The following is a 22,938-nucleotide window of genomic DNA, read 5'->3' as shown; positions in this document are numbered from 1 at the left end:
TGATGGGAAGATTAATGATCATTTAACAAGGCACACTTCGATTGTTTAGTGGAAACTCTCTCAATGGGCAAAGTGTGGGAAAGCTCTGGAGAGCAGAGTCACAGTTGAGTGTCATCATCATCAGTCCCACCAGCACCTGGCTGTCTGGGGAACACCCAGAGCCACTGGGGAATAGGCACACTAATAGAAGGGAATTAAAAAATAGCTGAATACATCAGTTTTCCCAGGATATAAAAGGTATCTTTCTTCTTCCATCTATTCTGTCTTCCTATGATGTGATAGCTGAATGAAGACATATCTATAACCACATTTGTGTGGAACTGTGCATATAACCAAAAATGTTGTAATTTGAATATGAAGCTTCTGCAAAATCACAATCTGAAAGTAAACATATAAAGCAAGTTGAACATAAACATGAACATAAAAGCCAAAATCATTGTAAATTAAATAAAACATGTTCTAAATGTACACAGATACAGTATATGTTTTGCAGCACATTTTAAAGATTAAAGCCAGTGTTATGGTGTTTCCCTCCAGAATCCAGATGGTCTGTGATGTCAGCCTCTGTCTATAATTCAAAACAGAGCCAATAGCTGTCAGTAATGGTCCACTGAGCAGCTTTTGTAATGCATTGATCACCGCACACAGGACTCAGTGTGGGAAACTCAGATCAGCTCTGTACTCACACTGACCAGTAGCCTTAAGACAGAGGACACATCTGTTACCTCTGGACTCCCTCCACTCTCAAAATACAGAAGTAGTGAATGTGTGCTGATACTTGTTCTCTCTAATGAGAAAATCACATGAGGCTGCTGAGGGGAGAACGGCTCATAACAATGGCCAGAACAGAGCAAATGGAATGGCATCAAACACCTGGAAACCATGTGTTGGATGTATTTGATACCATTCCACTGATTCCGCTCCTGTCATTACCATGAGCCCGTCCTCCCCAATTAAGGTTCCACCAACCTCCTGTGCAGAAAACCAATAATCGATCAGTTCAATCCTTATCAATTGGAAGCCACTTAAATGGTCTTATAATTTATCTTCAATAGTCGGAGTACTATGATTGGGGGGGATTTTGTATTTAACACACATTTGTAAAAGGAATGAAGCCAATTTGACCAAGGATAGCCTGTGAACTGTGATTCAAACAGGATTTGATAAGCACCCCTACCTTGAAATGAAACTGGAGCAGACCACAACACATTATTAACAGTGCAATCAGAGAGGTCAAACTCATCTTCAAGTGTTTAAATTTGACTGAACCTGCAATGTAACAGAAACAATGGTATTCAACAACAACAATCAAAAGGACTTGGGCAACAGCATCTGTTTTACTTTAGAGGATCACTGTCCGTCTCACACGTGTAAGTTGTAATGTTGAGCGTGTGCTCTGTCAGTGTCATTGATCCCAACATCAGGCAGCAGATCTGGGGGTCACCACTTTCCCAGATTCACACAGCGCTCTGTGAGTCTCTCTCCATCACCCCCACCCCTCCACCTGTTCCCCTGAGACGTGACCATTGTCCCCCAGCAATAAGAACACTGAGGATGTGGCAGCTTCACACTCCTCATTGTCCTCCCAAGCTCACCCATTGGCTAAAGACTGTGAGAAACCCCAACAAGCCCAAGACCCACACATTCATATGCAGATTTGGGACTATATATAGGAGAAATGAAGCCAGTAGAGATCAGATTCTCTCAACATTGAGACCTCTACAGCACAGAGATCCAGCCATGGCACCTACTATCACTTCAGCTATGATCTACTCTAAGGAGCACCTGACTCTGACAAACAAGGTAAATTGAAGATTCAATGGAAATGTATTACATTTGATTGATTGTTTATCTGTTTCAGTAATGTCAAACACCAGAATAAGGTTATTAATGCCTCTCCTCGTCTCTTCTTGCAGCTAAGAAAGCCAGTGGTGAAGAAGTTACGCAGATATCGTATCAGCAACAGCATTGAGCAGCTCAAGTCTCTCCTGGGTCCAGAGATCCTCAACCAGCAGCCCGACTCCAAGCTGGACAAAGCCGACATCCTGGAGATGACAGTTTGCTTCCTGAGATGACAGCAACAGAACCAGCCAGTGAGCTCCTCCTCCTGCTCAGCACCTGTCAATCAGGGTTACTCCAGGTGTGTCCAAGATATTGTTTACTTCCTGTCTAAAGATTAGCTGAATACACAGTCCCAGAGAAGAATGCTGAGCCACTTCCAGAGCCTGCAGCCATCCTCTGATAAGAACAGGAGGGAGAGTGACCTTCCTCAGCTGAGCTCCCCAGCCCAGCACAGCATCAGCAAAGAGAAAGGTCCAGTCAACATCGCCCTCTGGAGGCCCTGGTAGAGTCCTACATACTGGAGCTTCACTCTAAGACAATCACAATGGACAATTATTGTCTGACATGAATGTCATGGACAGTAATGAGAATAGGAAGATATTTTATTCTTCTTCTTCTTTTGCAGAAGGTTTTTAAAGTCTTGCAGTGAGCCGTTTAATTAAAGTTGTAATGAACAAGTTAAAACGTTTTTCTAAGAAAATGATCAAATCGATAATTGAAATAATAACATTAATGTTTTGTGAAACATGTTGATTATATTGATAATGTGTTTATATAACTTGAATTGTCCTTCATGACAACCGTTTAACCAAAATAGGTGTTATATCATCAATCGGTTTGTGATTGTCTATGATTGATCTGTTTTTAAGGTCAAAATATGAGTCTTTTCTTTTAACCACCACATTTGTGTAGTGATATAGTCATATTAACATTGTATTGAGCATCTTCTGTGAAGCATGTATTAGTTATATATTTGATATGGATCAACTTGAGCTACAGCATCAATGTTCCTCCAGGAGGATTATTTACCCAAACTGGGTATTATACCTGTTATCATCACTCTCTGATTAGTAATATTTGATCTGTTTTAAGATCAGACTTTATTTCAGAAAATGTTGCTCACATTAGTTGAATATTTTGTATATTGCATTGAAAAACCCTTGTTTATTTTAAACAATTATGTTGTCTTTTATAAAGACAGTACCTGTGTATCCTATACTCTGATAGAGTATCATGTCTTGGAGACTTGTTCAAGTTCTTGTTGTGATGTTTAATCACTTCATTTCTGTTGAAATATTAACCTTAAATTAAGGTATTCAATGATGTTACTCAGTGAGTGTCTGAATAAATACACAATATTTCAGAGAAGAGTTTCCAACATGGATACAATACTGATTTATGAAATTCCACATGTAGAAGCAAAAAAGCCTATTTTGACCCAAAACTGTACACAATGATCTAGAAAGCATACCTCTGGGTGCTTCATTCAAAATCTTCCAAGTAAGCAGTGTTGGAAAAAGTACAAAATTGTCATATTTGAGTAAAAGTAAAGATACCTTAATAGGAAATGACTCAAGTAAAAGTGAAAGTCACCCAGTAAAATCCTACTTGAGTAAAAGTCTAAAAGTATCTGGTTTTAAATATACTTAAGTACAGTTGTGGAAAAAAGTACTCCAAGTAAATGCTATACATCAAATTCGTTATATTAAGCAAACCATAAGGAACGATGTTCTTGTTTTTTAAATTATGGACAGACGGGCACACTCCAACACTCAGACATAATTTACAAACACAGTATGTGTTAAGTGAGTCCGCCAGATCAGAGGCAGTAGGGATGACAACATGTTATATTGATAGGTGCTTGAATTGGACCATATTGCTGTCCTGCCTGAGCATTCAAAATGTTACTAGTACTTTGGATGTCAGGGAAAATTTATGGGAGTAAAAAGTACATATTTCTTTAGGAATGTAGTGGAGTAAAAGTAAAAGTTTTAGTACTTTAGTACTGTGAAATTAATTATAGAGCGATAATTATTCCTAATTATGAGTTTCCCTGGAGACATGACTGTCTTTTAGTTTGTTGCTGATATCCCTATTTTACATATACACTGCTCAAAAAAATAAAGGGAACACTTAAACAACACAATGTAACTCCAAGTCAATCACACTTCTGTGAAATCAAACTGTCCACTTAGGAAGCAACACTGATTGACAATACATTTCACATGCTGTTGTGCAAATGGAATAGACAACAGGTGGAAATTATAGGCAATTAGCAAGACACCCCCAATAAAGAAGTGGTTCTGCAGGTGGTGACCATAGACCACTTCTCAGTTCCTATGCTTCCTGGCTGATGCTTTGGTCACTTTTGAATGCTGGCGGTGCTTTCACTCTAGTGGTAGCATGAGACGGAGTCTACAACCCACACAAGTGGCTCAGGTAGTGCAGATCATCCAGGATGGCACATCAATGCGAGCTGTGGCAAGAAGGTTTGCTGTGTCTGTCAGCGTAGTTTCCAGAGCATGGAGGCGCTACCAGGAGACAGGCCAGTACATCAGCAGACGTGAAGGAGGCCGTAGGAGGGCAACAACCCAGCAGCAGGACCGCTACCTCCGCCTTTGTGCAAGGAGGAGCAGGAGGAGCACTGCCAGAGCCCTGCAAAATGACCTCCAGCAGGCCACAAATGTGCATGTGTCTGCTCAAACGGTCAGAAACAGACTCCATGAGGGTGGTATGAGGGCCCGACGTCCACAGGTGGGGGTTGTGCTTACAGCCCAACACCGTGCAGGACATTTGGCATTTGCCAGAGAACACCAAGATTGGCAAATTCGCCACCGGCGCCCTGTGCTCTTCACAGATGAAAGCAGGTTCACACTGAGCACATGTGACAGACGTGACAGAGTCTGGAGACGCCGTGGAGAACATTCTGCTGCCTGCAACATCCTCCAGCATGACCGGTTTGGCGGTGGGTCAGTCATGGTGTGGGGTGGCATTTCATTGGGGGGCCGCACAGCCCTCCATGTACTCGCCAGAGGTAGCCTGACTGCCATTAGGTACCGAGATGACATCCTCAGACCCCTTGTGAGACCATATGCTGGTGCGGTTGGCCCTGGGTTCCTCCTAATGCAAGACAATGCTAGACCTCATGTGGCTGGAGTGTGTCAGCAGTTCCTGCAAGAGGAAGGCATTGATGCTATGGACTGGCCCGCCCGTTCCCCAGACCTGAATCCAATTGAGCACATCTGGGACATCATGTCTCGCTCCATCCACCAACGCCACGTTGCACCACAGACTGTCCAGGAGTTGGCGGATGCTTTAGTCCAGGTCTGGGAGGAGATCCCTCAGGAGACCATCCGCCACCTCATCAGGAGCATGCCCAGGCGTTGTAGGGAGGTCATACAGGCACGTGGAGGCCACACACACTACTGAGCCTCATTTTGACTTGTTTTAAGGACATTACATCAAAGTTGGATCAGCCTGTAGTGTGGTTTTCCACTTTAATTTTGAGGGTGACTCCAAATCCAGACCTCCATACATTTGATTTCCATTGATAATTTTTGTGTGATTTTGTTGTCAGCTCATTCAACTATAAAAAGTATTTAATAAGATTATTTCATTCATTCAGATCTAGGATGTGTTGTTTAAGTGTTCCCTTTATTTTTTTGAGCAGTGTATTTTCAGTCATCATTTCGGTCATCTTGATGTTTGCTTAGTATGATATTTTCATTGAATTAAAACCTGATACTCTGAAATAATCTCATACCATACATATTGTTACCATTGTCACCCAGACCACCAGTCCTTCAATGTGCTGATGTACCTGGTGGGCACATTAGTGAGGTAACAAGAAAGTCAAGATTAATATTTACAAATAACGTATTCTATTATCTATTAGGCTAAAGCAATCATGTGTGATTAAGAGCACATATACCTAATGGTTTAATTGTTTTACAAATGGTACTCCGGACACCAGAGATGGACTCAGAAATGATGGGCAGATAGTGTTAGACTGTCATCTACTGTAACCAAAATAAGCCATTTTTACATCCTGAAAATATCTCATTTCCACAAGCCAGTTTTGGTTGCTTGGATGGTTATTCATTATCACAATCAAAAGCTTAGGGTATTGCAAAAATACCAGTCTTCCTTCAAAAAGCCAGACCACAGTAATTCTTATGTTCTTGATAAGAGTCGATGACCGAATGATACACTACAAAACATTACTACTGCAATTATTGGTTGGATTTGCATCAAACCATGTTACCAATTTTTCATTGGCACTCATAAACATTCCATTATTTACACTCTCTTTACTGTATATCCTGAACAAATCACGCCCTGAATGGTATGAATTATAGTCTGTTAACATAACTAAGGGAACAGCTAACATTCACTAGATTGTCCTTCTTTGCACAATATTCGCTCCATGCTCTCCATTATCTACAGAATGGGTAGTATCAGTAATTCCTTCTCAAGCAACTCTTCCTGGTTCAGAGAAGTGAATTAAAGGCCATGTGCCTCTCTTCCCCTTTCACTTTGCCCTTCCGCCAGCCAGGGTGCAACAACAACAGAAGTTCTTCACCACTTTCTTACCAGTGCATAAGGTAGGTAACTACAGAGTTGTGCATGACTAATAATGTGTTTTCTAATACAATGTAACTCATATATGTAATGAATGGTACTGAATACCAAATAGACTGACCTATGTTTCTCTCATTTTAAAAGTTCTCTCTCTTTTAGAGAAGTGTCAGGGTATGAGAGAACCCATGTTGGTGTGTTTTGCAGGTTTTTATGGAAAATGTATTGCAGAGTGCCGTGGGGTTATTTTATGAAAGTTGTCACTCCTCAATCACCACTGAGTAAGCAAGCTAGATGGTGAGTGACATACAGTGTGGTATATTTTACAGTATGTCAAAAGCAGTGTTGGGGAGTAGTGAACTACAAGTAATTAAACTACATTTTGCAGTAGCTTGGTGGTAGTTTAACTAAATTAAAATCTAGGTAGTGTTTTCAGTAGATAATAACTTTTCTGCCATGTAGTGGTGTAGCTAACTACTGGAACTACACAATACTTTTTTGCAAAAATAAAATATAGGTGAAGTTGGCAATAATGTCCTTTCATTTTTGGCATCAGACCTGCTTAACTTTCACTTGAAACATTGTTTTTGTGTTTAATAGGCTAAATTACACATTCTGTTAGCATCTGACTCCAGAGTGATCGGTTCTTGCAATTTGATTTCTATGAAATTTCAGATTTAGATATGATAATTTTCCACAAAGTAGTTTGGATGTAGTGAACTACTTTCTCAAAGTAACTTCAGTTAAGCAAACTATATTTTTCTTAAGGGTAGCTTTAGCATAGCGTAAAGGAAAATTTCACCCAAAAAACGATATTTTCATATTTGTTTCATTAGTCCATTGTTGACATAGTCCCAAACTGTTTTGCTTGTCAGCAATCAAGTTTTCAAAATACAGAACTCCTCCCCATATAATGCATTTAGCAAAACACAGCATCATATGGGGATGATTTCTGTATTTTGAAAGTTACATCTTGAAAACGTTTTCCATTAACTTATATTTTCCAAGTAGCTTCCCCAACACTGGTCAAAAGTGCTCTCTTTGTCTCTGGGTAGTTGAGGAACTGTCTATATGAGGAGTGATGAGAATTTCTTCAACATTCTCAATTTGAAAAACCACCTAAAACTGATTCCAGAGGGGAGGACCTTCAATAAACAGCCAACTCTCTACAGAGAGATCCTTCAAACGCACTAGTCACATGTCTGTGATTTAGCAAGCCAGCTCTGTCTACTTTATTTTCCTTGCCTCTGTTAATGTCAGGCAAAGCATAATTCAATATATGCCCAGCTCACGCTAACTCCTCACAGGTCATGTGGCTTTATCTGCAGCACTGACAGAAACACTCAGCTCTTTCAGAGCTCTAAAGTGAATCAAGTCTGGATTGTACCATTTGGGTTTCTTCCCCATCCCCCAGGGCTCCAATCGGGACCTGTTAGGCCACAGTCGTGGCTAATTACCTTGTCTGATATTCAGAATCAGTTGCCAGTCAACAGAAAGAGGTTATCATTTCCAAAGTGATGATCACTGGGGTACTAAGCATTAGCATCTGTTGGTCTGTTAAAAGTGTGTTTTTAGAATCAATTATGATGATCAGATAATGATAGCAGTTCAGGTTCGTTTCATTTTTTGCCCTTCTGACTGGCAAGCCCAAGAATGTGCAATTCCTCTTTAAAAGGATTTGAAATATGGGACTTTGTTTCCCCAAGTGTTGATGGTGTCAGGGAAGCTGTGTGCAACAAAACAGCAAGTATTTGTCAGATCAGTCATGAGATCGTGGCAAATTATGGATTCATTATTGGCAGGTTAATGTTTATTGAGTCTTGTCCTGGAGGCAGAACTGAGCGTTTTCCCCTTAGATAGGTCATCTGCAAAGTCAAAATTAACTGTATTGTAAAAATTCATGAAAACAAACATTTGCTTTTTGGTCTTAATTTAAGGTTAGGGTTAGGCATTTTGGTTATCAGTGTGGTTAATGTTAGGGTTACAATCAGATTTGATGGCTTTGTGGCATTTACCTTCAGACGAGTCCCGTGACACGGACAACACCATTCTATAGTGGTCATATTAGTTTGTAGGCCAAACCGTTTTCGTTAGAAGACCAATTTTCGGGATGTCTCATGGTCTGACAACACCCTAGCTAGGCCACCTTCCACCGCAGATTTTGATGGGGATTTTTTTCATGTTACTTAGATTGCACCGGTGCGTCAATAGACTATAGGGGGTTTTAACCTACGTCTGGCTTAGTTTCTATTTACCAATAATGAGAAGGTTAGCGTTTTTCGTCATGAATCTTGTTCTGGAGGCAGCTCTGCAGAGTGGTCACTAGCACAGCCACAAAGGCTCCTGTCTCAGCCTCCAGTATTTATGCTGCAGTAGTTTATGTGTCGGGGGGCTGGGGTTAGTTGGTTATACCTGGAGTACTTCTCCTGTCTTATCCAGTGTCCTGTGTGAATTTAAGTATGCTCTCTCTAATTCTCTCGTTCTCTCTTTCTCTCTGAGAACCTGAGCCCTAGGACCATACGTCAGGACTACCGGGCATGATGACATCTTGCTGTCCCCAGTCCGCCTGGCCTTGCTGCTATTCCAGTTTCAACTGTTCTGCCTGCGGTTACGAAACCCCTACCTGTCCCAGACCTGCTGTTTTCAACTCTTAATGATCGGCTATGAAAAGCCAACTGAGAGACCTGAGCCCTAGGACCATACGTCGGGACTACCGGCCGTGGTGACTCCTTGCTGTCCCCAGTCCGCCTGGCCTTGCTGCTATTCCAGTTTCAACTGTTCTGCCTGCGGTTATGGAACCCCTACCTGTCCCAGACCTGCTGTTTTCAACTCTTAATGATCGGCTATGAAAAGCCAACTGAGATTTATTCCTGATTATTATTTGACCATGCTTGTCACTTATGAACATTTTTGAACATCTTGGCATGGTTCTGTTATAATCTTCACCCGGCACAGCCAGAAGAGGACTGGCCACCCCTCATAGCCTGGTTCCTCTCTAGGTTTCTTCCTAGGTTTTCGCCTTTCTAGGGAGTTTTTCCTAGCCACCGTGCTTCTACACCTGCATTACTAGCTGTTTGGGGTTTTAGGCTGGGTTTCTGTACAGCACTTCGAGATATTAGCTGATGTAAGAAGGGCTATATAAAATAAAATTGATTGATTGATTGATATGGAGGTAGTTTTGTGGCTACCCAAAAAAAACTTTAATAAAATATTAAATATGTAAAGTATGTGGACACCTGCTCGTCGAACATCTCATTTCAAAATCATGGGCATTAATATGGAGTTGGTCCCCCCTTTGCTGCTATAACAGCCTCCACTCTTCTGGGAAGGCTTTCTGCTAGATGTTGGAACATTACTGCGGGGACTTGCTTCCATTCAGCCACAAGAGCATTAGTGAGGTCGGGCACTGATGTTGGGCGATTAGGCCTGGCTCGCAGTCGGTGTTCCAATTAATCTCAAAGGTGTTCGATGGGGTTGAGGTCAGGGCTCTGTGCAGGCCAGTCAAGTTCTTCCACACCGATCTCGACAAACCATTTCTGTATGGACCTCGCTTTGTGCACGAGGGCATTGTCATGCTGAAAGAGGAAAGGGCCTTCCCCAAAGTTGGAAGCACAGAATCGTCTAGAATGTCATTGTTTGCTGTAGCGTTAAGATTTCCCTCCACTGGAATTAAGGGGCCTAGCCCGAACCATGAAAAACAGCCCCAGACCATTACTCCTCATCCACCAAACTTTACAGTTGGCACTATGCATTGGGGCAGGTAGCATTCTACTGGCATCCACCAAACCAAGATTCGGCCGTCGGAATGCCAGATGGTGAAGCGTAATTCATCACTCCAGAGAACGCGTTTCCAATGCTCCAGAGTCCAATGGCGGTGAGCTTTACAACACTCCAGCCGATGCTTGGCATTGCGCATGGTGATCTTAAGCTTGTGTGCAGCTGCTTGGCCATGGAAACCCATTTCATGAAGCTCCCGACGACAGCTCCCACTGACGTTGCTTCCAGAGGCAGTTTGGAACTCGGTAGTGAGTGCTGCAACCGAGGACAGACGTTTTTTATACGCTATGCACTTCAGCACTCACCGGTCCCGTTCTGTGAGCTTGTGTGGCCTACCACTTTGCAGCTGAGCCGTTGTTGCTCCTAGACTTTTCCACTTAAACAGCACTTACAGTTGACAGGGGCAGCTCTAGCAGGGCAGAAATTTGACAAACTGACTTGTTGGAAAGGTGGCATCCTTTGACGGTGCCATGTTGAAAGTCACTGAGCTCTTCAGTAAGGCCATTCTACTGCCAATGTTTGTCTATGGAGATTGCATGGCGGTGTGCTCGATTTTATACACCTGTCAGCAACGGGTGTGGCTGAAATAGCCGAATCCACTAATTTGAAGGGGTGTCCACATACTTTTGTAAATACATATTTTTCCTGAGCTTATTTTTATCTCCTAGACATAGGAGACACTTCAAAACATTATTCCTTATGGTACATTTTTTTGACTGTTTCTATGGGCTATAATATATAGTAAAGGCCAAATTCTATATTTGATCAAATACATTTATTTTTATTTTATTTTATACCTAAAGGGGTCCTAAAATTCAAAATCAAATAGCTAAATGATCCATGAAATGACCATATTAAAACCCACATTCCGACTTTGAAAGGGGAAGCCCAAATGTCTGAAGGATGTTCCCATTTCTATTATGCCAAACAATTCACCTTCATTGTAGAATATATATATTATTGTTGGTTTGTGCTCCATACAGGTGACTGCAGTCAAGATGTCTCCATGCTGTTGGCTGGCTCTGTTGGCTCTTGTCCCCTTAACTCTGGCCACCAACCCTGGAGTCAAGGTCAAACTCACAGAGAAGGGCATTGAATATGGTAAGTGTAAGAAAGGGCAATAGAGCTAAATGAGTCTGTCTGTGTGTTGAGATCATTCTGTCCCAATCCCCCGCTATCCTGTCTTGTCCACAGGCAAACAGATTGGGATGGCATCTCTGCAGCAGAAACTCAAGACCATGAAGGTCCCAGACCTCTCTGGGACTGAGAGAGTGGCTCCCATTGGCAAGGTCAAGTACAGTTTGACAGGGTAAGGGAGAAAATCCAATATATTTTCCCCCAAAATACATTGCAGTCAAATACATTTGCAATGATCTGCATATCTCATGTAAATTGTTGTAGATATAGTCAACTGTGCTTACAAATGCTAGTGTTCACAACACTCCCCTATCAACCAACTCTGTCTCTGAGTACTCGGTTTTATCCTCCAGAATGACGATAGTGAATATGGGACTGCCGAAGTCTGCTCTGGTACTGGTGCCAAGTACTGGAATCAGCCTGACCATTACTAATGCCTTCATCAGCCTGCATGGGAACTGGAAGATCCGATACCTTAGCTTCATGTAAGTGCATCCTCGGGACCAGCTGGATTGTTCCAAGCAAGCTGGAACTAAAGACTGCACACCAGTGGAGGCTGCTGAGGGGAGGACGGTTCATAATAATGGCTGGAATGGAGTCAATGGAAAGGTATCAAACACATCAAAGACGTGGTTTCCATCTGGTCGATACCATTCCATTGACTCCATTCCAGCCATTATTATGAGCCGTCCTCCCCTCAGCAGCTTCCACTGCTGCACACCCAGTACATCCCCAGGACAACACTGCACAATGTTCTCTTGGGTCTGTCCATAAAACTAAGGACTCAATCAACAATCCTTATTTTCTCATTAACAATCTAGAAAAGATAGTGGATCCTTCGACCTGGAGGTGAATGGACTCACCATCACTGACAGTATTACAATGAAGAGTGATGAGACTGGCAGGCCAACGGTCAGCAGTGTCAACTGTGTGGCCAACGTGGGCAGTGCTAGCATCAAGTTCCATGGTGGAGCCAGGTAACTAGACTATAAAGTTGCACGAAACACTATAGTCCACTAAAAACTTTGTGAGTATGCATGTTACCGACTAAGGAAGCCTAATCAAACCATAATGTCATAAAATGATTACAATGTGGATTTATCGTGCTTTGGTTCCTGTTTCCCAGCTGGCTGTACAACCTTTTCAGTGCCTACATTGACAAGGCCCTGCGCAGTGCTCTGCAGAAACAGGTGAGAGGCAGTGTAATGCCAGACTACAAACTCAACCAAAGACTCACTTCCTCTCTGACTCAACACTTCAACAATCACAACAGGTTATTCTTCTTCTGTTCTCTTGACAATAACAATCGCTCTGTTCATTGTTACAGATCTGTCCCCTAGTGGCTGATGCTATTACTGACATGAACCCACACCTCAAAACTCTCAATGGTAAAACACAACTTGTACATAAGAATGTACGATAATGAATTGATTAGTTCATTATTGATACTAAAAAATATATGTTTTCTGCCATCTTGTCCAGTTCTAGCCAAAGTGGACAAGTATGCTGAAGTTCAATATTCCATGGTGACATCACCCACCATTTCAAATTCCTCCATTGATTTCAGCTTGAAGGTGAGAACTCCAGATTTCAAACTACCAATGTATCTGTTCAAAGATGTAAACAAGCAAGAGGCATAAAGGTCAAACCTCTCTCTATTTCTCTCTTTGCTCCCCCCCATCTCTCTCTCTCTCTCTGCAGGGTGAGTTCTACAACATTGGGAAGCACCAGGAGCCTCCATTCTCCCCCACACCCTTCTCACTGCCTCCTCAGGTCAACAACATTCTCTACATCGGGATCTCTGCCTTCACCATCAACTCTGCAGGATTCGTGTACAACAATGCTGGCGCACTTAGCTTCTATATCACTGATGATATGGTGAGGATCCCTTCACAACTGCAAACCTGTTTGTTCTAGACAGGCTCATCCACAGAGTGACACAGTCCTCCTCTCCATTTTCTCCTGACAGATCCCTCCAAGCTCTCCCATCCGGCTGAACACCAGAACGTTTGGGGCCCTCATTCCAGAGGTGATAAACAACACACCATTGTCTTCATTTTACCTCACGATATTCAGAGTAGTACAGAATATGACATTACTGTCCCTCTAGAGATGGAAACCTGCCTTTGTTCAAATATTTACTCTGTATTTGTATCTAAGATAGAGGATACCATGAGTGTTCTCCTCAGGTCAGAAGAGTGAATATGTTATTCTGTGCTTTCAGATAGCCAAGCGTTTCCCTGGCATGATGATGAAGCTGCTGGTGAAGACGGTGAAAGAGCCCACCATCTTCTTTGAGCCCAACAACGTGACTGTCCAGGCCAGCGGCACCGTGACGGCTTACGCCATCCAGACCAACACCACCCTCTCTCCCCTCTTCATCCTCAACATGGTCAGTCAGTTTGTCAGTCACTCAATCAGGAGGAGGTAGAATGCTGTAGGTCAGACTGTAAGAGTGATACATAACTCTACAAGCTCTCCGTTCTCACTACAGGAGGGTAGTGTCAGCGCTCGACTGTACGTGACCGGGATGAAGTTGGCTGGGGCTGTCACTCTGAACAAGTGAGTATGATTGTCTACACGGGTGCAAAAGGGGAAGAAAGTATTTTTCAGAAACTGACCAAAGGAAATGAATGCGGTCTACTTTTCACAGAATTGAGATGACTCTGGAAACTACTTATGTGGGACAGTTTCAGGTAAGAATTACATATTCAGAGCTTATAACTTGCATATAACTTGCTTTTTAAACACTTAAACACACTGAATCTAAACACTAAAACAGGTTCGATCTCTTGACAACATCTTCCTGATGGTTCTGAAAGTGGCTGTGATACCAAAGGTCAATGGTGAGTGCTTTCTTTCCTTGATTATTTATATTTGGGTCGTTCCATGAAAATAGTGGCTTGCGAAAGTATTCACCCCCCTTGGCATTTTTCCTATTTTGTTGCCTTACAACCTGGAATTAAAATGGATTTTGGGGGGGTTCGTATCATTTGATTTACACAACATGCCTACCACTTTGAAGATGCAAAATATTTGTTATTGTAAAACAAACAAGAAAGTCAATACTTTGTAGAGCCACCTTCTGCAGAAATAACAGCTGCAAGTCTATTGGGGTATGTCTCTATAAGCTTGGCACATCAAGCCACTGCGATTTTTGCCCATTCTTCAAGGCAAAACTGCTCCAGCTCCTTCAAGTTGGATGGGTTCCGCTGGTGTACAGCAATTTTTAAGTCATACCACAGATTCTCAATTGGATTGAGGTCTGGGCTTTGACTAGGCCATTCCAAAACATTTAAATGTTTCCCCTTAAACCACTCGAGTGTTGCTTTAGCAGTATGCTTAGGGTCATTGTCCTGCTGAAAGGTGAACCTCCGTCCCAGTCTCAAATCTCTGAAAGACTGAAACAGGTTTCCCTCAAGAATTTCCCTGTATTTAGCGCCATCCATCATCATTCTTTCAATTCTGACCAGTTTCCCAGTCCCTGCCGATGAAAAACATCCCCACAGTGAAGCATGGTGGTGGCAGCATCATGCTGTGGTGTTCTCGGGGTGATGAGAGGTGTTGGGTTTGCGCCAGACATAGCGTTTTCCTTGATGGCCAAAAACTCAATTTTAGTCTAATCTGACCAGAGTACCTTCTTCCATATGTTTGGGGAGTCTCCCACATGGCTTTTGGCGAACACCAAACATGTTTGCTTATTTTATTCTTTAAGCAATGGCTTTTTTCTCTCCACTCTTCCGTAAAGCTCAGCTCTGTGGAGTGTACAGCTTAAAGTGGTCCTATGGACAGATACTCTAATCTCCACTGTGGAGCTTTGCAGCTCCTTCAGGGTTATCGTTGGTCTCTTTGTTGCCTCTCTGATTAATGCCTTCCTCGCCTGGTGGGCAGCCCTCTCTTGGCAGGTTTGTTGTGGTGCCATATTCTTTCCATTTTTTTATAATGGATTTAATGGTGCTCCGTGGGATGTTCAAAGTTTCTGATATTTTTTTTATAACCCAACCCTGATCTGTACTTCTCCACAACTTTGTCCCTGCCCTGTTTGGAGAGCTCCTTGGTCTTCATGGTGCTGCTTGCTTGGTGGTGCCCCTTGCTTAGTTGTGTTGCACTCTGGGGCCTTTCAGAACAGGTGTATATATTCTGAGATCATGTGACAGATCATGTGACACTTAGATTGCACACAGGTGGACTTATTTAACTCGTTATGTGACTTCTGAAGGTAATTGGTTGCACCAGATCTTATATAGGAGCTTCATAGCAAAGGGGGTGAATACAAATGCACGCACCACTTTTCCGTTATTTATTTTTTATTTAAAAAATATATTATTTATTATTATTATTTTCATTTCACTTCACCAATTTGGACTATTTTGTGTATGTCTATTACATGAAATCCAAATAAAAATCCATTTAATTTACAGGTTGTAATGCAACAAAATAGGAAAAACACCAAGGGGGCTGAATACTTTTGCAAGGCACTGTATTTTGTTGCTTTGACAAAGTCATTTTTGAATATTATTCTTTATTTGTGAGTAGTGATTCATCTACATCTGTCTCTCATTTTAAGGTCAACCGTGTTACGTGAACTGAATTCTCATTTTAATATGGTGAAACTACTCCTTTTTAAATATTAAAAAAAAACATTGAACATCTAATAGTAAAATCATAGAGTAAAAGCAGGTGAGCTGGTTCTACACTTTTTGGCCATTTTCTGGTGTTTTACGGTGGAAAACTGAGTGGGTCGAGCATAACATGTCAACCCTGTTACCCATAGATAGACAGGCAAGAACGTTTTTAACAATTTCATTTTTTTTGTGAAGCTTGCATTCAATTGCCCCTCCATGTTGCACACAACAAGCTTCTAATCCCCCTGTCACTAGGGGAATTATGGCTGATTTAAGATGAAGTCCTCAACCCTGTTACAGTCAACCCTGTTACTTTAGTTGGCACTTAATTTTTTTATTTAATCTTGAGGTTGGAAAACATGTTTTTTTGTTTTTTGTTGAACATGTGCTCTTTATGACAGAATGTTAAAATTTGTTTAAATCGAAAGTATTTTTGGACCAAGTTACACTTCTCAAAAGGCACCGAATTGGTGGAAGGACACATTCATTGTTTCTGCACTGATTGACCACTGTGTTTTTATCCTATAGCTCGCCTAGAGAAGGGTTTTCCTCTTCCCTCTATTGGAAAGATGAACCTTGTTAACACTCAGCTACAGGTCCTGAAGGTACATTACAATATATCTAAGAGCTCAGTGCTACCAACATCTATCATTTACAATATCTCCTATACTATAAACAGTGTGTATGTGTCCTATATTTGACAAACTACTGTTCCTTTTCTCTCTCCAGGACTACATGCTGATTGGGACAGACGTTCAGTTCACAGGATAAGTGCCATGTAAATCCCACTACAAATGAACAATCAAATCAAACCAACGAGACATGCAATTAATGTTTGAAAATCTAAATGTATTATACATATACACTTTCAATCAATACACCACATTCTTAAATGCTTAATTATCTTCCAATCGTTTCAGTATTCCACTTTCATCCAATTTATAATGAATACAGTGAGGGAAAAAAGTATTTGATCCCCTGCTGATTTTGTACGTTTGCCCACTGACAAAGACATGATCAGTCTATAATTTTAATGGTAGGTTTATTTGAACAGTGAGAGACAGAATAACAAAAAGAAAATCCAGAAAAATGCATGTCAAAAATGTTATAAATTGATTTGCATTTTAATGAGGGAAATAAGTATTTGACCCCTCTGCAAAACATGACTTAGTACTTGGTGGCAAAACCCTTGTTGGCAATCACAGAGGTCAGACGTTTCTTGTAGTTGGCCACCAGGTTTGCACACATCTCGGGAGGGATTTTGTCCCACTCCTCTTTGCAGATCTTCTCCAAGTCGTTAAGGTTTCGAGCCTGACGTTTGGCAACTCGAACCTTCAGCTCCCTCCACAGATCTTCTATGGGATTAAGGTCTGGAGACTGGCTAGGCCACTCCATGACATTAATGTGCTTCTTCTTGAGCCACTCCTTTGTTGCCTTGGCCGTGTGTTTTGGGTCATTGTCATGCTGGAATACCCTTCCACAACCCATTTTCAATGCCCTGGCTGAGGGAAGGAGGTTCTCACCCAAGATTTGACGGTACATGGCCCCGTCCATCGTCCCTTTGATGCGGTGAAGTTGTCCTGTCCCCTTAGCAGAAAAACACCCCCAAAGCATAATGTTTCCACCTCCATGTTTGACGGTGGGGGTGGTGTTCTTGGGGTCATAGGCAGCATTCCTCCTCCTCCAAACACGGCGAGTTGAGTTGATGCGAAAGAGCTCGATTTTGGTCTCATCTGACCACAACACTTTCACCCAGTTCTCCTCTGAATCATTCAGATGTTAATTGGCATACTTCAGACGGCCCTGTATATGTGCTTTCTTGAGCAGGGGGACCTTGCGGGCGCTGCAGGATTTCAGTCCTTCACGGCGTAGTGTGTTACCAATTGTTTTCTTGGTGACTATGGTCCCAGCTGCCTTGAGATCATTGACAAGATCCTCCCGTGTAGTTCTGGGCTGATTCCTCACCGTTCTCATGATCATTGCAACTCCACGAGGTGAGATCTTGCATGGAGCCCCAGGCCGAGGGAGATTGACAGTTATTTTGTGTTTCATCCATTTGCGAATAATCGCACCAACTGTTGTCACCTTCTCACCAAGCTGCTTGGCGATGGTCTTGTAGCCCATTCCAGCCTTGTGTAGGTCTACAATCTTGTCCCTGACATCCTTGGAGAGCTCTTTGGTCTTGGCCATGGTGGAGAGTTTGGAATCTGATTGATTGATTGTTCTGTGGACCGGTGTCTTTTATACAGGTAACAAGCTGAGATTAGGAGCACTCCCTTTATGAGCTCCTAATCTCAGCTCGTTACCTGTATAAAAGACACCTGGGAGCCAGAAATCTTTCTGATTGAGAGGGGGTCAAATACTTATTTCCCTCATTAAAATGCAAATCAATTTATAACATTTTTTACATGCGTTTTTCTGGATTTTTTTGTTGTTATTCTGTCTTTCACTGTTCAAATAAACCTACCATTAAAATTATAGACTGATAATTTCTTTGTCAGTGGGCAAACGTACAGAATCAGCAGGGGATCAAATACTTTTTTCCCTCACTGTATATTTGTATAATTAAAACAAATAACAATAAAGCTTAATTTTTTTGTTGTTGACAAAAGTCTTCTTCAGTCAGTTGTCTCTGGTTTGAGCTAACATCTTTGTCGATGTTACCTCTGCGTTGTGGTGCCACAGAGGACGTCCACTCCACACTCACTTTCAGGGTACAGAGGACGAAGGACCAGAGGACAGAGGACTAGACACCGTGTCTAGAGACTGAAGCCAGTTGTCTGTCATGGCAGTGGTCAGGTAAACGTGTTGCTGTGTCACTCAGAGAGGTGTGGCTGAGGGCGTGTCCTCTCAGGCTCTGGGAGTTGGCTGATGTTATCTGTATGGGAGACAGGCCAGTCAGTCACAGGGCAGGAACAGAGCAGTTGAAACAGCTATGGCAGAATGAAAGTGTACCTTGACCAGGACATAGTCTCCCGGGTTGATGGGGGCAGTGTGTGTGTCAGTGCGTGTGTCAGTGGGCTGACCAGCCACTTCCTGCCGAGGGAAGATCACCTTCACGTTCCCATCGTTCCTCCCACACAGGTCCTGAGCTGATCTCTTACTCTCCTGAGGGGACGTGAAAACAAGGTCAATTTAAATTGGGACGATTAAGTACCATTGCCTATATGTGAATTAGAGCGGGTTTTACCCGATTCGCCCGGTGAATATTGAATCCTCGTTGGCTCGACCTGCTATAATGCTATGTTTGCACGCCACGGGTAAAGTTGAATCGGTCCAGTCTAAATTGCTAGTCTGCCCATGCAGGGTAAGTCTGAGGTGTTGGGAGCAGGGGCTCATGGCTCAATACATTTGTATTTAGAGATGTACACTATGCTACTAGTAACCATATGAGTAGGGATAGGAGTTTCTCCCCATCAGGTCAGGTGGAAAGGCCAAGCATTGGGCCCAAGATATGGGGAGAGCATTCTATTTCAAGAACAGAAGAAATGGTACTCACTCCCTCCACTAGGACAAGCTGTGTACTGCCGATGAGGGCAGCGTTGACCTTGGTGGCCTCCTCTCTGAACACAGTGATGAGCTCCTCTAGCCGCCGCTGCTTCACCTCCGCTGGCACGTCGTCCTGAAGACGATGGAACGCATGGGTTTTCTGGGAGAGAGGACACAGCACAGTGTACACAGGATATACGGCATTAACACAATAAATGACATTTAATTTACTCTTGAAAATATTGTCTAATTTAGAGGGGCCTGGATTTCGTAACACAAACTGTATGGGCCTCCGAAAAAAAAACAGTTGCAAATGTGGAATCATTTCCAGTATGTTAATCGAGTTGAACTGACCTTCCGCATACTGTAGGCAAACAGGAAGCCCACGTTGTAGCGCACCTCCCTGATCAGAGACAGGGTCTGCAGGTGGTCCTCCTCTGTCTCCCCACAGAACCCTGAGATGAAGTCACTGCTCAGGCTCACCACTGACACAGACAGACACAGGATTGAACCATCACTGACCCACTGCCACTGGCAATAAGACAGTCAGTCCTTTCAAAAGCCCATTACACAACATGCTGTTGGCATGCAGCCAATGTGCATAGCAGAACCGGTCTGCAACTGTTACCTGAATTCACAGCAACTATTAATCACAAAGAAACGTATAAACAAATTGTGGTGGTCTACCTGGGATTATTCTCTTGATGTTATCCACAAGCTCCAGGTAAGCCTCCCTAGTATAGCTGAAATGTTCCAAATGGACACAAGACAATTAACATATTTGAATCTGTTCCATGAACCTGCTTACATTTCTATTTGAGACCCAAGTAAAAGCTGAACTAGAGGAGTGTGTTACCCCCGGCGCATGGCCTGTAGGACTGTGCTGCTGCCACTCTGAGCCGGGAGGTGGATCTGCTTACAGATGTTCCCCCTCTCTTTTATCAGCTGCAACACCTACACACAAACACCAGGTTCACAATGTCCACAACAACTTTCAATGCAGAGAACAATCTACTGTATATCCGTCAATGGTCAAATGTTTACCTTACATTTATGCTTGAGATTAGTGTGTGTGTAGCAGTGAACAGAATAAGAAAAAAGTGCCTTCTTTACAATCTTACAGACTATTAGAACAACAATATATATTCACAATACTATTAACATCAGTTTGCCTTTTGGACTCCATTTGTACCTCATCAGGGAAGTCCTTGGGATGAGGGGAGGTGAACCTGATTCTCATGTCCGGGTCTATGAGGGACACTCTGTCCAACAGGTCAGCAAAGCGCAGGCCCCCGGGCCGGGCTCGGTACACCGTCCTAAAGCCCCGGCTCAGCTGGCCTGGCTCTGAACTACAGAACTGTTCCTCTGATGTGTCCCTGTAGCTGTTCACATTCTGACCCAACAGGGTCACCTCCTTCACGCCCTGGTACAGAACAAAAGCGCAGTAATGCTAAGAATAGCTTAAGCCTGCATACAGTCCATTAAGACACAAACAAGAGCAGTGACTGCACACCTGTGAGACATTTAAAACACTGACCTGCTCCGACAGGATACGGACTTCCTCAAGGATAGAGGACACTGGTCGACTCCTCTCTCGACCTCGAGTGAACGGGACAATGCAGTAGCTGCACATGTTATCACACCCTCGCATGATGGACCTACAGAGCAGGGAGGGAGGTACACGAGGATGCATGATCAAGGCCAATGTCCTGTACACAGAGATCCTATTCAATTATATATGTAATTCTAGGGTCCTGTGTTTCAGATGCAATTCCCTAACTCATCTGATTGTAAATGGTAGAATGCACCAGAGTACATTCAACGTGACGAATAAACACTTGCCTAGCTGTACAAGATGTGACAGACAGTCAGAGAGACACTCACACAAAAGCGCTGTAACCCTGGGGTGAGTGGTGGACAGGCATGACATCAGCGTATGTCTCCTCTAGAGACAGCAGCACGTTGCTAGCCTGCTGACCACCATGGGCCACAGACAGGAGGCGAGGAAGGTCCCGGTATGCATCTGGACCAGCCAGAACATCCAACAGCTTCTCCCTCTCCAGCAGCTCAGACTTCAGCCTCTCGGCCATGCAACCTGGGGCCACAAACATACTGGGGATCAGAGCCAGCATGAATGTTGTGTTGATCCTACACTGTTGGTTCAGACAGAGACATCAAATGTATCATAGTCACAGGTCGGACTAACTCATTCACCTAAGACTCCAATTTTCATGGGTATCCGGGTCTTTAAGCGTCTTTTCTTCATTGCTGTGAGTTGCCGTAGTCTGTTCCAGATGGTTTGTTCTGCTTTTTCTCTGTGCGAAGCAGAGCAGGGAAAACCTTGCTTGAGTATGTTAAACTTAAGTGAAAATGCCTCCCTCTGTCCCAAAAAGACTTGAACTTTACCTTATAGAGCATGTAACAAGGAGGACAACATCAGCCTGAAAGAGATCAACTGTATATTTAATCACAGGCTTCTGTCAATACAAATATTTGGTAATACACATTTTAATCCTACTAAAAAGTGAATGTCATCTGTACCTCATCGACATCACTTGTGCGTTGATATCCCTTCTTCTGCAATATTGACCAGGCAATTTCTGTGTCGTTGACGTTCATCTGACAGCCATAGGTTTCAAAACATACTGTAAAAAAATCAACATGCATTATTTCAACAGTCATTAATAGAAGACAATTTGTTTTTTTATTAGTGATGTGAAAGTGCAGTGTGCAAACCTGTCCTAGAATTCCCCATTTCTGAGTCCTCAGGAAGATAGGCATGCTTGTCAGTGTTTATCAAATCATCAGTGATAACTGGTTGTTGTTTGTTGAAGGAAGCTCCCTTGACAAATTCATGAAATGTTGGACCTGTGGCTATTTGAGTTTTGAATTTATCTACCCTGCTCTCCTCGTTAGAATGAACGCTGACTGGCTTTGAACAACACAACCTGTGTTGCAAGCTCCATCTAGGTAACCATTGTTGAAAAGTAAGAAAAATAGGTCTTAAACGGTTGGTGTTTCTCATATTTGTCAAATACGACTATAACGTAAATTACTGCGACATTTTGCAATGGGTGAAAATTAGAAAACAATGTTCAAAATAGCTAACGTTAGTCAGCTACTGTTAGTGGCTTGACATCATCAGAAAAAGAGCCCTCTGAATTTGTATTCAGCAGGTGATGCAGCTCTCGTATGTCATCATTCTTCTTTCTGCACATTAACTGTCGGTTGAAGACTACATTTGCCGTATTGAAGTAGTTTTAATTCCGTACACAACAAAGTAATTTGCTAGCGTGATCCTTCACGTATCATGTGTAAACAACTGCCCGTCTATCAAACGCGTCCTCAAGGACGTCCAATATTGCGGTCCGTCTTGAACCACTTCATTTACAAAAGGTTCCACTGTGACCGTGCCATCGTTGTGCACTTCGGAAGGAATCTGTACAAAACTACAGAAAAACTGTACCATAAATATAAATTATATTCTATA

At 42.7% G+C, this 22,938-nt stretch overlaps 2 protein-coding genes and 1 pseudogene across 3 annotated transcripts; 2 read left to right on the top strand and 1 right to left on the bottom strand.

Annotated features, from left to right (window-relative positions):
* The first annotated feature begins 1,678 nt into the window (after window positions 1–1,678).
* LOC311133340 (transcription factor HES-5-like) lies at window positions 1,679–2,348 on the top strand (annotated as a pseudogene). Its single transcript has 2 exons — window positions 1,679–1,803; window positions 1,917–2,348. The product of its transcript is annotated as a transcription factor HES-5-like (transcript).
* Window positions 2,349–6,399: 4,051 nt separating this feature from the next.
* On the top strand, window positions 6,400–18,471 carry LOC311133728 (bactericidal permeability-increasing protein-like). Its single transcript, XM_084167268.1, has 16 exons — window positions 6,400–6,446; window positions 11,181–11,298; window positions 11,392–11,506; window positions 11,688–11,819; window positions 12,156–12,311; window positions 12,461–12,524; window positions 12,662–12,722; window positions 12,817–12,908; window positions 13,036–13,212; window positions 13,304–13,363; window positions 13,559–13,726; window positions 13,829–13,896; window positions 13,988–14,030; window positions 14,117–14,180; window positions 16,488–16,564; window positions 16,689–18,471. Exons 2-16 carry the CDS (start codon window positions 11,196–11,198, stop codon window positions 16,728–16,730), a joined length of 1,422 nt encoding a protein of 473 aa, XP_084023394.1. The 5' UTR covers window positions 6,400–6,446; window positions 11,181–11,195; the 3' UTR covers window positions 16,731–18,471.
* Window positions 18,472–18,476: 5 nt separating this feature from the next.
* Window positions 18,477–22,821, bottom strand: cdk5rap1 (CDK5 regulatory subunit associated protein 1). Its single transcript, XM_084167267.1, has 13 exons — window positions 22,185–22,821; window positions 21,990–22,093; window positions 21,855–21,889; window positions 21,663–21,763; window positions 21,333–21,543; window positions 20,986–21,106; window positions 20,641–20,871; window positions 20,305–20,402; window positions 20,136–20,191; window positions 19,803–19,933; window positions 19,459–19,608; window positions 18,915–19,067; window positions 18,477–18,837 (listed from the first exon to the last, which is right to left on the bottom strand). Exons 1-13 carry the CDS (start codon window positions 22,471–22,473, stop codon window positions 18,706–18,708), a joined length of 1,812 nt encoding a protein of 603 aa, XP_084023393.1. The 5' UTR covers window positions 22,474–22,821; the 3' UTR covers window positions 18,477–18,705.
* Between the last annotated feature and the right edge of the window lie 117 nt (window positions 22,822–22,938).

The sequence above is a fragment of the Coregonus lavaretus genome (genome assembly GCF_964263955.1).
Source record: "Coregonus lavaretus genome assembly, chromosome: 8".
Taxonomy (NCBI): Eukaryota; Metazoa; Chordata; class Actinopteri; order Salmoniformes; family Salmonidae; genus Coregonus; species Coregonus lavaretus.
The sequence above is the reverse complement of the archived record's forward strand: the minus strand, read 5'-3'. Positions and strand labels throughout refer to the sequence as shown.